The 15,574-nt window shown below is 37.1% G+C and overlaps 1 protein-coding gene across 1 annotated transcript; it reads left to right on the forward strand.

Moving 5' to 3' along the window:
* Window positions 1–2,499: 2,499 nt before the first annotated feature.
* LOC120078697 (RRP15-like protein) lies at window positions 2,500–6,232 on the forward strand. Its single transcript, XM_039032994.1, has 9 exons — window positions 2,500–2,812; window positions 3,409–3,915; window positions 3,998–4,099; window positions 4,188–4,269; window positions 4,394–4,413; window positions 4,513–4,573; window positions 5,154–5,233; window positions 5,726–5,833; window positions 5,915–6,232. The coding sequence occupies exons 2-9, from the start codon at window positions 3,481–3,483 to the stop codon at window positions 5,984–5,986; spliced, it is 960 nt and encodes a 319-aa protein (XP_038888922.1). The 5' UTR covers window positions 2,500–2,812; window positions 3,409–3,480; the 3' UTR covers window positions 5,987–6,232.
* The last annotated feature ends 9,342 nt before the right edge of the window (window positions 6,233–15,574 follow it).

The following is a 15,574-nucleotide window of genomic DNA, read 5'->3' on the forward strand; positions in this document are numbered from 1 at the left end:
CTTTATATAACTTAAGCATGTATGTAGTGACATACAAGTGGATCATGTCTTAAGTGACAACCAAAATGGTCTGTAGTACAGGAGGAAAACTTTATCCTGGTAACAATACAGACGCGACCCGCTTTGTGGAATAGTTACAAGTGTTATGACTTGTCAAAAATAGTCTGATCCTAATCATTCATGTAGGGGACATGCGAGCAGGGGCGTCCTATACAAAGAATTTTTATAAGACCTGACTACGAAGTGTTAACGTCTCATAATATAACTCCGTTCATGACAGAGACTTTACTTCACTAGGATGACCATAGGTAACATGACCTTAATCCTGAGTGAGTTGGGAACTCCTGCCATTGAGGATGGTCTTTTGATTTGCATGGGTGCAAGTGGCCAGAGAGCTGACTCAAACCTACCCCTTTGGGGATTCGTCTGATTTGGGAGCTGAGAACTCAGCTTCACAAGATGGAGTTCACTCCTTCCCCGTAGTAGGGGTAAGTAGATAGATTGCTCTCTTAAGGGCTGATCCCGGGACTTGAACAATGTGGTGCCACACACCTTCTCATGACCCGAGAGGTGTTCACACATAGTAGAACTATGTTGTATTTTTTAGTAGAGGTATCAACGATACTTAAGAAGTAAGATGTAACTATAGGGAAAAAATGGTAAATTGGCCCAGCTATACTTACGAGCATCTGTGAATGGTCATCGTAATGATGATTGGTTATATCAAATGGATATTAAAATATATCTATAGTAAGAAGAGTTCCACTGTCGGTCTTTAGTGGAATGCCTGACAGTTAACGGATGGTGGATATCGTGGCTAAAGAGTTTAATCAGTTATTCACGTACCATTGGAGCTTCGAGCCATAGGTCCATAAGATCCCCTTGGTAGCTTGGATACAAGTTGAGAATCAGTTTTTGGGTTAGTTTGAAATGTTCAAATTGACAAGAGGGAGTTCGATTATATATATGATATAATTGATCTAGTTAATTATATATGATATTAACTTTATGTATGAGATACACTAATTTGGAGAAAATTGAATGTAAATATGATTTATATCTAGTGGAAGAAAAATACTATGGTTAATAGATGATATTAATCTATAGGTTATGAATATAATGTGATTATATTCATTGTCTATTAATTGGACGATTAAAGGATAATAGGTCGTCGTCTCTTCTGTTTTCATAACGGATGAGTAAATTTAAAAATCGCTTTGAGACACTTAAATAGCTCACTGTGTGTTGAGCATTGGATGAGCGAACATAGTATTGAAGTGTGTCATCGCTTAGTAAAATCAGTGCCTATACGATAGTGTTGAACGATCGCTTACCTACACGATAGTGTTGAGCGATCGCTTAACACTTACACCCGCGCCCGCTATTTACTAAACGATCGTTTAGCACCCGATATTTACTAAACGATCATATAGACGATCGTTTAGCTTTTCCTACATAATCATTTAGACGATCGCTTATTTTTTCCTACGCGATCGTATACTTCACCTGAACGATCAAGCATTTTGTCTATACGATAGACGAGCCTTTCTTCCACTTGCTTGATCATTGTATATGATCTCCCTTCCTCCTCCCCTTTACCAAATCCGAACAAAAGCCCACCTTTAGGATTCTCACTCCGAGAATACTGAGGGCTCTAAGTGGTGATGTCATCCCCGTTTTCTTCTATTTGTGTGGAGACTGTTCGAGGTAGACGATTGGGATTTGCTGAACGATAGCTTGTCGTTCCAATGAAAGCGAGATTTGCTGTGAAGAAAAGTTTTCAATTGGTATGACCTCTCGATCTCTTATTTATTGTTCCTTTGAGCAAGCCCAGTAATTTAGTGTTATGAATGCATATTAGTATGTTTTAAATGTATATGTGGAAATTTTGTCACAATAAATTGGAAAGATCCGCTTCCGCTCGCAGGTACTCTTGAATAAGAGTTCCTTCACTAGGATGTAAGGATTTTTTGGCACTAACGATCAAGTACTAAACAGTCGAAAGATAAGACTCCAACTAAATCAACACTGTCAGCCATCACCAACTTTGGTAATTTGAAATATAGTTGTTAGTTTATTTATTGGGGTGGATATTTAAATATCCATACATACAAACTCTCACTTATAATATTAAAAAATATATATACATTCATGTGTTATTTGAAATGACTTATTTCAAAGATGAAAATATTTGATATAATTAACATATATATTTGTTGTGAAAAAAAAGGATTTTCAAAAAATAAAAAATAAGAGAAACTACTTACTTAAAATAGTAAATTTTCGTTTTAAATTTCTATCCGTTTCTATCATTGATATACACGAGTAGACTTATATCTAATGATAAATTTCTACGAATAATAGTTGTTAACAGAAATCTACTTATTTTTTTTATTATTTCTATAAATAGTTTAATATTTTTTTAAAAAAAAATCAATATTTCCTTTTATCTTCAATTTCCCACTCTTCCGTGCGCATCAAATTCAATCATCAGATTATTTATTTTTCTTTTTAAATTTTAAAAAACCATCCTTATTTTTCTTATTACTAAACCCTATTTCTCGTCCAGCCACTCTCTCCGTCCATTGCTGCACCCTGCCCGCCGCCGCACTCCGCTCGCTGTTCCTGCCCGACGCCGTCTCAGCAGCTGCCGTCGGATGCTGCGTTTCTAGCTGCCGCAGCCTCACCCTTTCGAAGAAGTGCCTGCTGCCCCCTTCCTCTGAGTTACTTATATCTGTTTTCATTCTTCTTACAAGCACAGTAGTTCAGCCCCTTACCCGGGCCGCCGTCGCTCATTTTTCAGATCTCCAAGGTTTTATTTTTTTTGTTTTAGTTTGTTTCGTTGGACTATGCTTGTTTATTCTCTTCACGGACGGAGAAGAAAATCAAGAACAATTTGTTCTTTTTTTAGTTGTTGATTGCTTCTTCAACCATTGCTCAAGTAGTCTAAATGAAAATATAAATCTAAGAACGTGTATTAGAGGAAAAAATGAATCAAAAGGAATAAAGGAAAACATATCATTTCTATCCGAAATCAATATTTGAAGAGGATAAAATGTTTAAGAAGATGAGCAAAGCAAAAGAGAAAATTCACTTAGTTTAGTTGGGTATAAAAAAGTTGTTGGAACGGAAAGGCTGCAATTGAAATTATTGTTATCAATTAAATAAAACCCAACAATGAACAAATAAAATAGAAAGTTAACATTGAGTTTAAGTTTGACTGAGGGACATTGAGGCTTCTTGAATATTGAGGAAACTATGGATGCCTATGAACTGGCATAGGGTGGCTTTTTGTGGCACTGGCGTAAACTAAATTTATATAGAAAATGAAATCATATGGGGTTAGTTTAATATCCTGTATTTTTTTGGGCATCGGAACACACTGATATGTTATGCTTCCAAATTCAGGGTGTTTCAAACAGGTGTTAAGACTGTTGAAATATTTTGTTTGGGATAAGCTCTGCATTAGAATCAGGTACTATGGCTGATGTCGGGAATGCAGTAGAATTGGTGAGAGGTGCAAAGAGGAGGAAAAAGATGGGTTCTAGGAACAATAAAAGACCGAGGATGATGGGTGGAAGTGGAAACAAAGTTAAGGTTGATAGGAAGATGAAGAAACTCTTCCAAAAACGGGCGCGTGAGTATAATTCAGAGGATGACGACAACGATGAGAAGGCTCCGATGGTTGAAAATGAGAGAAAAGTTTTGGTGTGCAGTCATGCGGAGGAGGTTGGGGATGAAGAGTTTTCTGAGGGTGAAGATGAAGGGAAGGATGTGAATGCAGATGTCGAGCTGTCCGAAGATGATGAAAATGGTGAAATTCAACCAGGTATAACGAAGTTTGCAGAAGGTTGTAGAGCCTTTCGAGCTGCATTCAGGAGTATTCTCAAGAAGAGCATATCTGATGAAACTCTGGTAGTTTATATTTTAAATGTGTCTGAATTATTTTTGCTAGTTGAAGTAGTGAAGAAATGATTGTGCCATATTTGTGTTGCAGGGTCCTATATTATCAGCAAACAAGAAGCTTATTGTTGAAAAGCTTGCAGAAGAGGAAGCTGAGCGGAAGGTTAAAGGATTGGCCAAAAAAGAGAAACAACTGGTATTTTCTTTCAAATAAAATATCTTGTTTGTTGTATGATTTAGCTTTTGCTTAAAATTGGTTGATTGTAAATGTTTGAATATTGTAGGTAGGTGAAAAAGGTCATGTGAAACCTGCTACCTACCTGGATTCTCATGAAAAGTTTCTTATTGGTGTTGCTACAAAAGGAGGTAGCCTAGTTCTATTTTACTTTGAGATGGGTGTGGTTATTTTTTTTATTTGACTGGGATCATTACATCTCTCATCATACTAACACATTTATCTCCATGTGTATTGTTGCTTGCTGATTGTCAGTTGTCAAGTTGTTTAACGCTGTAAGTAGCCAAATTTTGATTTCAGACAACTTTTTTGCCACATCCTCCTTGTTTATGTTGCATTTATCACTGAATTCCACTATTTTCAATATGATACAGGTCAACAAGGCACAACATGCTCAGAAGGGTTTGAATCCTTCAAGAACTAAAGATGCTAAAGGTATTATGCCTCCTACGTAACTTAGATCTCAGAAGTTAACAAAATCTCAAATTGTGTAGAAGTAAATATAATCTTCACTTTCTTTTCCCTTGCCTTGTGAATATGCTGTCCCTCTAAAGCATTCAATTGATTTTGTTGTAAATGCATGTTGCATTGTATATATTCTTGTAGCTTGATTTTCCGAGTCATGTGATGTATGTCTTATATTTCATTTTGTGGTTTCTGCTTTGATGAGTCATAGGCTAGTTGGCTAATTTATTGACTTTGTTTGGAATTATATGTATGTGATGACTTTGCAGCAATCAGTGATTTACGAGTTACGTCCCTCGAATTTATCGACCTATTAGTTTCTCATGCTTACTTCCAGTCAACTTAGCCTTCCCCTATTTTCTTATATAGGATTATTTCATGTTCGTAACCTTGTTAGACCCATTTTGTCTGTGTATTAAGGCATTTATCCTTTCTTTCTTGACTTGTGAATGTGAGTTGCCATTCAAGATTTGAGGGTGAAACCATGTCTTGAGTGGTTTTTCATTCTATCTATCTCATTCTGACCAATTGATTTGGTTTATACTGCCAGCTATAAATAAGCGCAGAAAAGAAGCTTTCTTTTCTGAGTTGGGCAAGCCAACTTTGTCAGCAACAAACAGTAATGCAAAGGTTGGATATTTTTCTGCTTTTTCGTCTTCCGATTTTAACGAAGTGCTGGTAAATTCTATTTTTAATCCTTACAATTGATGTTACTTTCTACAAACACCGATTCTCTGTGCACCGATTATCCGTGGCCTTCTTAATTATCACCTTCATCATCATTATTGTATGTGGGCAGTGGAATGGGGAAGGGTAGGGATGTCCATGGGTCCACAGGGATAGGGATGACTGACTTTCATGTCCCCACAAAATTTCATGTTAGATTTTATGAGGATTGGGACAGGGTCTCCTGCAGAAAATTCACGATAACAACAACAATAAAAATGATACAAAATTTTAAAAAAGGTAAATGGGATGGGGAACGGGACCAAGCCCTGCAGGGAAAATTGCATCGATCGGGGTGTTGATTAAGTGAGTGAAACTTAGGTCACCATCATATACTATCTGTTCTTTCATGTCCATAATGCAACAAACTCAAATGGCCATCTCTGTGTCGAACAGTTAAACACATCAGGTGGTGCAGCGGACGCTGAAGGCCCTGCCTGGGCTCCATTACGTGATAATTATATGCTGACCAATTCCAAGTTAAAAGACTGGGATAAGATGCCAGTAAGAGTCGATATACTTTTGAAGCCTAATGTCGGTTGCATCTCTGTTTCTTTCGCATGTTGATCAATTATACCTGTGCAGGATAATATGACGACGATGGCCGAGGACAATGGGAGGATGTTGGAAGACAGTAGTTCAGATGAAGATGATTGACTAGTCTAAAACTTCCAAGTGAATTTTGCCTAGTTTGTTGTAGCTTTCAAGTTGCTTATACTCACAAAGCTGGGTTCCATTTTGGCTTGTTAGCAAATTCACCATGTATGCCTCAGCTATTCAAAAAGAAAGAATTTCTTCCCTCTATTTCTTTGTCCAATTTTTAAATCTGCCCTTTGGTGAGATTCAACTGTATAAATGTCGCCCATTTTGTAGGTTTTTTTCGAGCAAATTGGTTTGAAAATACAAATTTTGGTCTACATTTGTATGGATTTGCATAATTAATTTGAAAGAAATGTGTATTTAACCTGCATCCCAACACTTGGATTGTAAAGTGACCAACTGTAAAAGAGATGGTGTTCAAGCAAAATTTAATTATTCTCTCCATCGAAATTTTTCGAGCACTAAATATAGGACAGGTTGTCTCGAAAGTATAGTAAATGATTTTCTTAATTGATTGATAATAAAAGAATATATCTTGGATTTTCAAAAATAGAAAAATAAGGAAAAATATTTACACAAATAACAAAATTTAATTATTTTCTCCATCTTCGGTTCTCCTTCCTTTTCTCCTCCATTCCCTTCTTCTCCTTATTATTCTTTAATGGTAAATCTTCTTCTTCTCTATTATAGTTTTGTTGCTAGTTCAAGAATGTAAATTAGTTTTTCTTCAATTATAAATCATCATCTTCTTCTTCTCTATTTATAATTTTGTTACTAGAAATGAAAGGCTAAATTATAGACCAAGTGATAGTAGTTTTTTGGTAGTTTTGTTGCTAGTTCCAAAATAGTAATTAGAATGATAATCATAGATAATGGAAGGTAAATGATAGATCAAGTGATAGAATATTATCATTATCTATCATAGAACATTATCATTATCTATCATAGAACATTATCATATATTACTGTCTATCAATGATAAACAGTGATAGACTACTAGTAATAATTTTCTTTTTAATTTTGTTGTCATCAACTATACAATAGTCGTTGTTATTGAATATGAAAATTTTGTTGCTTTAGATAGTTGTGATAGCCATTGTTATCACTATCTATCACAAATAGACACTGATAGACTACTATCAATATATAATCATTTTGTTGTTGCTAGTTTTTTTTATAGGTAGTTTATAATACATATACTAAACATTGTTATTGATTGCTTTTAGATAGTTGTGATAGACACTGTTGTCAATGTTGGTCATAGATAGTGTCTATTAGTGATAGAAGCTGATATAAATTTATCACTAATAGAAGCTTATAGAAGTCTATCGGTGCCTATTAGTGATAGAAGCTGATATAAATTTATCACTAATAGAACCTCCTATTCCACCTCTGGACGCTACTCGAAATGTTCGGGCGACATACGAGCGTTGAACATGGGCAAACGAGAAGTCCCGAGCCTATATCTTGGCCAACCTTAGTGACATGTTGGCCAAGAACCATGAGCCCATGGTCTCAACACGTGAGATCATAGAGTCCTGCGGGAATGTTCGGACAGCCGTCTGGACAGCTAAAGCATGAGACTCTGAAACACATCTTTAGCTTCAAAATGGAGAAAGGAACCTCTATTCGTGAACATGTGCTGAATATGATGGTCCACTTTAACGTTATGGAGATGAATGGGTCTAAAATCGATTGAGGGCAGTCAAGTTAGCATTATCCTGCATTTATTGCCAGAGAGCTTTCTCCACTTTGTTAGCAATACGATTCTTAACAAAGTGGACTACACCCTTACTACTCTCCTCAACGAGTTGCATACTTACCAACTTTGCTGAAAAATAAAGAGAAAAGGGGAGGTGGGGCAAAATGTTGTCTCGTCTTCTAAAAGGTTCCATCAAGGTTTGACCTCAGGAATGAAGTCTACACCTTCAACTTCTAACTCTGGAAGGGGAAAAAGAAGAAGGTGTAAAGAGAAAGGAAAGTGTCTGCTAACCCGCCATCTATCACCAGAAGAAGCGTCCACAGCCGGTTGAAAAAGGAAAATGTTTCCACTGAAACCAGGACGATACTAGAAGAGGAACTATCCTCGTTATCTAAAGGAAAATAAGGCAACCAAGGCTAAGGCCAAGGCAGATAAATGTAAATGTGATTTACTTGTGTTAGAAACTTGTTTAGTGGAGAATGATGATTCTACTTGGATATATTGATTCATGCGCCACTAATCATGTTTGTTCTTCTTTTTAGGGGATTAGATCCCGGCGACAAACTGGAGGCTGGTGAGATGACGTTGCGAGTAGGCACCCAACGCACGTCATCTCAGCTGTGGTAACGGAGGCATCCAGTTAACTTTACAGAATAGGATTTTTGTATTAAAAGATGTCTTTGTAGTTCCTGAACTAAAAAGGATCCTTATTTCTATAAAGTGTCTGTTACAATGCAATTATACTATTTTCTTTTAAATTGAATAAAGTGTTTATCATAAGGATGGTGTTGAAATTTTTATAGCTAAACTGGAAAATAACTTGTATGTGCTAAAACCGTTAGCCTTAAGTTCCTCCATAACATAAAGATGTTTAAATCTGTCGTAACTCAATCTAAACGCAACAAGGTTTCTCCAAAAGAAAATGCCCAACTTTGATACCTTCGATTAGGGCACATCAATCTCAATAGGATTGAGAGATTGGTGAAGAATGGCCTTTAGGCGAGTTAGAGAAAAAAATTCTTTACCAGTGTGCGAATCTTGCCTTGAGGATAAGATGACTAAAAGACCTTTTACTGAAAAAGGTTATCGAGCCAAAGAGCCTCTAGAATTAGTACATTCTGACCTTTTCGATCTTATGAATGTGCGAGCTCGAGGAGGTATGAGTACTTATCAGTTTTACGGATGATTACTCGAGATATGGGTATGTTTATCTGATTCAACGAAAGTCCTGAATCTTTTGAAAAGTTCAAATTATTTAGGGTTGAAGTTAAGAATGCTTTAGATAGACGAATTAAAACACTTTGATCAGATTGAGATGGAGAGTTTTTGGATTCTGAGTTCCAGGACTATTTATTAGAACATGGAATCGTTCCCAACTCTCAACGTCGTGAATACATCTCAGCAGAATGGTGTGCGGAGAGGAGAAATAGAACCTTGTTGGACATGGTTCATTCGATGATGAATTATGCTTTCTTCCCAAACTCGTTTTGAGGTTTTGCAGTGGAGATTGAGGTTTACATTCTCAACTGTGTTCCTTCTAAGAGTGTTGCGAGAACACCTCTGGAGTTGTGGAACGGGCGTAAAGCTAGTTTACGTCACTTCCGCATATGAAATTGCCCAACACATGTGCTTGAGGCAAATCCCAAGAAGTTGGAATCACAATCAAGGTTGGTGTCTCTTTGTAGGCTACCCCAAAGGTACACAGGGGGATTACTTTCCTAGAGGAGGATCATATCAGGGAGCACAATCCACATAGTAAGTCGTGTTACGTGAGCTTTCCAACAAAACTACTAAAACTACAACAAGAGTTGTTGAAGGACTACTTCATCAATTAGAGTTGTTGATGATAGTTCATCTGGTAGGTTGGTCCACCTCAAGATTTGAAGGAACCTCGACACAGTGGGAGGTTACAAACCTGCCTGATCGCTATCTGGTTTCACGAAAAAATTCTAGCTATGAGTGGCAGATGGCGACGTTGAGGATCCGTTGTCTTATCAAAAGGCAATGAAGGATGTTGACCGAGATGAATGGCTTAAACCATGAATCTCAGAATGGAGTCGATGTACTTAACTCAGTATGGGTTCTTGTAAGATCAACCTAATGGGGTATGACCTATAGTTGTAAATGGATCTACAAGCACAAACGGGCATGCTAATGGGAAGGTGCAAACCTTCAAGACTCGACTTGTGGCAAAGGTTATACCCAGGTGGCGGAATCGACTATGAGAAGACTTTCTCACCTGTTGCCATGTTTAAAAGTACGATCTGCATCCTCCTGTCCATTATCGCTTATTAAATTATGAGATCGTGGCAAATGGGTCGTCAAGGACGGCTTTTCCTGAATGGCAATCTTGAGGAGACCATTATATGTGCAACCCGAAGGATTAATTGCCACAAGGTCAAAGCAAAAAGTTGCAAACTGAATCAGTCCATTTTATAGGCTGAAGCAGTGTTCTCGTTCTTGGAAATATTCGATTTGATGTTGTTATCAAAATCGTATGGCTTTGAGCAAAACGTTGATGAACTTTGTGTTACAAGAAGATAGTCAACAGTTCAGTATAGCTTTCTTGTGTTGTATGTAAACGATATTCTACTCATCGGGAATGATGTAGTCTCACTTTACTGCAAGTAAAACTAACTAGTTGACCTTTATTCCAATAATAAAGATTTGAGAGAAGCTCAGTTTGTTCTGGGTATACAGATCTTTTGGGATCGTAAGAATATAAGTACTAGCAACTGTCTTAAGGCATCGTATATTGACAAGATCTTCTCAAGTACTTGATGCAAGACTCCAAAAGAGGCCTACTACCATTCAGACATGGAGTCACTTTGTCTAAGGACATGTGTCCTAGAACGCTCAAGAGGTTGAGGAGATAAGACGGGTCCCATATGCATCTGTCGTGTGGCAGTTGATGTATGTGATGCTGCTGTAGTAGGCCAGAACATCTAACTATGTTATGGGATAGTCAGAGGTATCAGTCTAACCCAGGTGAGGTCACTGAACCACAGTTAAGAACATCCTCAAGTATCATCGGAGAAACGAGGGACTACATGCTCGTGTATAGAGTCTAGAGGATTTTGATCCTTATTGATATATACGGATCTGACTTTTAGACTGATAAGGACTCTCAACAATCCATTTCAGGGTTAGTTTTTACTCTTAACAGAGGAGCTGTAAGTGTGGCGGAGCACTAAGCAAGGGTGCATTGTCGACTCACGATGAGGTTGGGTACGTAGTGGCTTGTGAAGCTGTAAAAGAGCGTCGTCTGGCATCAGAAAGTTTTGTCTGAACAGAGTCGGAAGTTGTTCCAGATATTCTAGGCCCATCACTCTCTTATGTGGACAATAAGTGGGTGTTGTGGCAAACTCAAGGAGCCCAGGAGTCCAAGGCGCAGGCAAACACATAGAGCGGAGTATCATCTGATCGCGAGATAGTGCATCGAAAGATGTATCATCACGAGATCGCCTCGAAAAGCAACACTGTTGTATCTGTTTACGAAGTTCTCAACGGCTATAGTGTTTGAAGGCGTCACCTTAAAACATAGGTCTATACGGGACCACTCGCAGCTGACTAAGGAAGTGGGAGATTTTATTGTCTGTTTTTTATGTCTCAGTTTTTGTTTGTTTTTGTAACTCCCACTTCGCTTTAGGACAAGTGGGAGATTTTTGGGGTTTGTCCTAAAGTTCGTGTCCATATAGTTTGTAAACAATTTTTGACAAATGTTATATGATGTATAATATAATATGATATTTACTTCACTTATTGACTTTGACATTTAGATGTTTTATTTTACCACAAACTAATAAACTTAATATCCCTGGTTGTCTTTATGTAACTTAAGCATAGTATGTAGTGACATACAAGTGAATCATTTCTTAATGACAGACACAAATGTCTGTAGTGATATGGATATAGCAAGAAATCTATCCTGGTAATACTAACGGACGAATCCGCTTTGTAGAATAGTTACAAGTGTTGTGACTGGTCACAGATGGTCTGATCCTGATTGCATCGTGTAGACATGAGAGCGGGTGCTATCTACAAAGAGTTTGTATCAAGCCTAACATGAATGTTAACGGCTCGTCTATATACTCCGATTCATGATAAAGTACTTCACTTCACCAAGGATGACCATAGGTAACTGACCTCAATCCGATGAGTTGGAACTCCTAAACTAATTGAGGGCGGTCCTTTGATTTGCATGGGTGCAATGACCCGAGCGCCGACTCAAACCTACCACTTTTGGGATTCGTCTTTGGGAAGTGGGAACTCAGCTTCACAAGATGGATGTTCAGTCCTTCCCCCAATCAAAGGAATAAGTAAATAGATTGCTCTCTAAGGGTTGAATACCCGAGGCTTGAAAGATGTAGCGCACACACCTTCTCATAATCCGAGAGGTGTTTCACAAATAGTAGAACTATGTGTAAAGATTGTTCACTAGATGGGAATCAAGTGATACTTAAGGAGTAAAATGAACTACAGGGGTAAAACGGTAATTGGGCCCCCAAGCTATACTTTGGCGAGCATCTGTGAATGGTCATCGTACTGAGGATTGGTTATATCAAATGGACATTAACATATATATATGGTAAGAAGAGTGTCAACTGTCGATCTTTAGTGGAATGCTTGCAGTTAATCGGATGGTGATATTGTGGCTAAAGAGTTTAGTCAGTTATTCACATACCGTTGACTTCGAGCCATAAGGTCGATACGGTTTCTTAAGTAAACTTGGATAACAGTTGAGGAATCAGTTTTTGTGTTAGTTTGAATGTTCAAATTGACAAGAGGAAAGTTTCATTTATATATATATGATATATTGAACTATTAATTAATCTGATATAATTAATTTATGTATGCAGATACATTAATTGGAGGAAATTTGATGTAATATGATTTATATCTAGTGGAAGAAAAAATACTTTTGGTAATATATGATTTTTAATCCATAGGTTTATGAATATAATGTGAATTATATCATTGTCTATAATTAGAACAGTTAAGGGATAGATAAGGTCACCACCTCTTTCTGTTTTCATAACGGATTGAATAAGTTTAAAAATCGCTTTGAGACACTTAAATAAGTCACTGTGTGTTGAGCATTTGATGATGCGAAACAATAGTGATTGAGAGTGGTCCTCGCTTAGTAAAATCAGTGCCTATACGATAGTGTTTGAACGATCCTTAACCCTACACGAAGTGGTTGGAGCGATCGCTTAAACATCTACACCCGCGCCCCTATTTATAAAACGATCGGTTTAGCACCCGATATTTACTAAACGATCATATAGACGATCGTTTAAGCTTTCAGATACATAATCATTTAGACGATCGCTTATTTTTTCCTACGCGAAGATCGTATACTCACCTGACGATCAAGCATTTTGTTCTATACGATAGACGAGGCTTTTTCCACTTGCTTGATCATTGTATATATCTCCATTCCTCCTCCCTTTTTACCAAACCCGAACAAAAGCCCACCTTTTAGAATTCTCCACTCCGAAAATACTGAGGCTCCTAAGTGGTGACTTGTCAATCCCCGTTTTCTTCTATTTTGTGGATGACTGTTCGAGGTTAGACGATGGTTTGTTATTTGCTGAGATAGCTTTGTTTCGTTCCAATGAAAGCGAGATTTTGCTGTGAAGAAAAGTTTTCAAGTTGGTATTGACCTCTCGATCTATATAGCAAGCCCCAGTAATTTTAGTGTTATGAATGCATATAGTTATGTTTTAAATGTATATGTGGAATTTGTCAAGCAATAAATTGGAAAGAATCCGCTTTCCGCTGCAGGTACTCTTGGAATAAGAGTTCCTTCCTAGATTAGGATTTTTTGGCATCTAACGATCAAGTACTAAAACAGTCGAAAGATAAGACTCCAAACTAAATCAACACTGTCAAGCCATCACCAACTTGTAATTTGAAATATAGTTTGTTGTTTATTATTGGGGTGGATATTTAAATTCCATACATACAACTCTCAACTTATAATATTAAAAAATATATATACATTCATGTGTTATTTGAAATGACTTATTTCAAGATGAAAATATTTGATATAAATTAACATAATATATTTGTTGTGAATAAAAAGTTTTCAAAAAATAAAAATAAGAAGAAACTACTTACTTAAATAAGTAAATTTTCGTTTTAATTTCTAATCCGTTTCTATCATTGATATTTAACCACGAGTAGACTTATGATCTATGATAAATTTCTACGAATAATAGTTGTTAACAGAATCTACTTATTTTGTTTTATTATTTCTATAAATGTTAATATTTTTTTAAAAAAAAATTCAAATATTTCCTTTTATCTTCAATTTCCCACTCTTTCATGCGCATCAAATTCAATCATAATTATTTATTTTTCTTTTAAATTTTAAAAAACCATCCTTATTTTCTTATTACCTAAACCCTATTTCCTCGTCCAGCCACTCTCTCCGTCCCATTGCTGCACCCTGCCCGCCGCCGCACTCCGCTCGCTGTTACCTGCCCGACGCTCGTCTCAGCAGCTGCCGTCGGATGCTGGCGTTTCTTAGCTGCCCGCAGCCTCACCCTTTCGAAAGAAGTGCCTGCGCCCCTTCCCCTCTAGTTACTTATATCTGTTTTCATTCTTCTTGAAACAAGCAGCAGTAGTTCAGCCCCTTACCCGGCCGCCGTCGCTCATTTTTCAGAATCTCCAAGGTTTATTTTTTTGTTTAAGTTTTGTTTCGTTGGACTATGCTTGTTTTATTCTCTCACGGACGGAAAGAAAATCAAGACAATTTGGTTCTTTTTTAAGTTTGTTGATTGCTTCTTCAAACCTTGCTCAAGTAGTCCTAAATGAAAATATAAATTCTAGGAATCGTGTATTAGAGGAAAAAATGAATCAAGGAAAAGGAAAACATATCATTTCTTCCGAAATTCAATATTTGAAGAGGATAAAATGTTTAAGAAGATGAGCAAAGCAAAAGAGAAAATTCACTAGTTTAGTTGGTATAAAAAATTGTTTGGAAAAGGAAAGGTGCAATTGAAATTATTGTTTATCAAATAAATAAAACCAACAATCGAACAATAAAATAGAAAGTAACATTGAGTTTAAGTTTGACTGAGGACATTGAGGCTTTCTTGAATATTGAGGAAACTATGGATGCCTAAGAACTGGCATAGGGTGGCTTTTTGTGGCAACTGGCGTAACTAAATTTATATACGAAAATGAAAATCATATGGGGTTTAGTTTTATCCTGTATTTTTTTGGGCATCGGAACACACTGAATATTTATGCTTCCCAATTCAGGTGTTTCAAACAGGTGTTAAGATCGTGTTTGAAAGTATTTGTTTGGGATAAGCTCTGCATTAGAATCCAGGTACTATGGCTGATGTCGGGAATGAGTAGAAAGGTGAGAGGTGCAAAGAGGAGGAAAAAGATGGGTTTTAGAACAATAAAAGACGAGGAATGATGGGTGGAAGGTGGAAACAAAGTTAAGGTTGATAGGAAGGATGAAAGAAACTCCTTCCAAAAACGGGCGCGGTGAAGTATAATTCAGAGGAGGTGAGAAAGACGATGCAGAAGCTACGATGGTTGAAAATTTAAGAAAAGTTTTGGTGTGGCAGTCATGCGGAGGAGGTTGGGGATAAAGAGTTTTTTGAGGGTGAAGATAAGGGAAAGGATGTGAATGCAGATGTCGAGCTGTCCGAAGATGATGAAAATGGTGAATTCAACCAGTATAACGAAAGTTTGCAGAAGGGTTGTAGGCCTTTCGAGCGGCATTCAAGGAAGTATTATCAAGAGAGCATATCTGATAAACTTCTGGTAGTTATTAATTTAAATGTGTCCTGGAATTATTTTTTGCTAGTTGAAGTAGTGAAGAAAATGATTGTATATTTTTGTGTTGCAGGGTCCTATATTATCACGCAAACAAGAAGCTTATTGGTTGAAGAAGCTTGCAGAAGGGAAGCTGAGCGGAA

The sequence above is a fragment of the Benincasa hispida genome, chromosome 5 (assembly GCF_009727055.1).
Source record: "Benincasa hispida cultivar B227 chromosome 5, ASM972705v1, whole genome shotgun sequence".
Taxonomy (NCBI): Eukaryota; Viridiplantae; Streptophyta; class Magnoliopsida; order Cucurbitales; family Cucurbitaceae; genus Benincasa; species Benincasa hispida.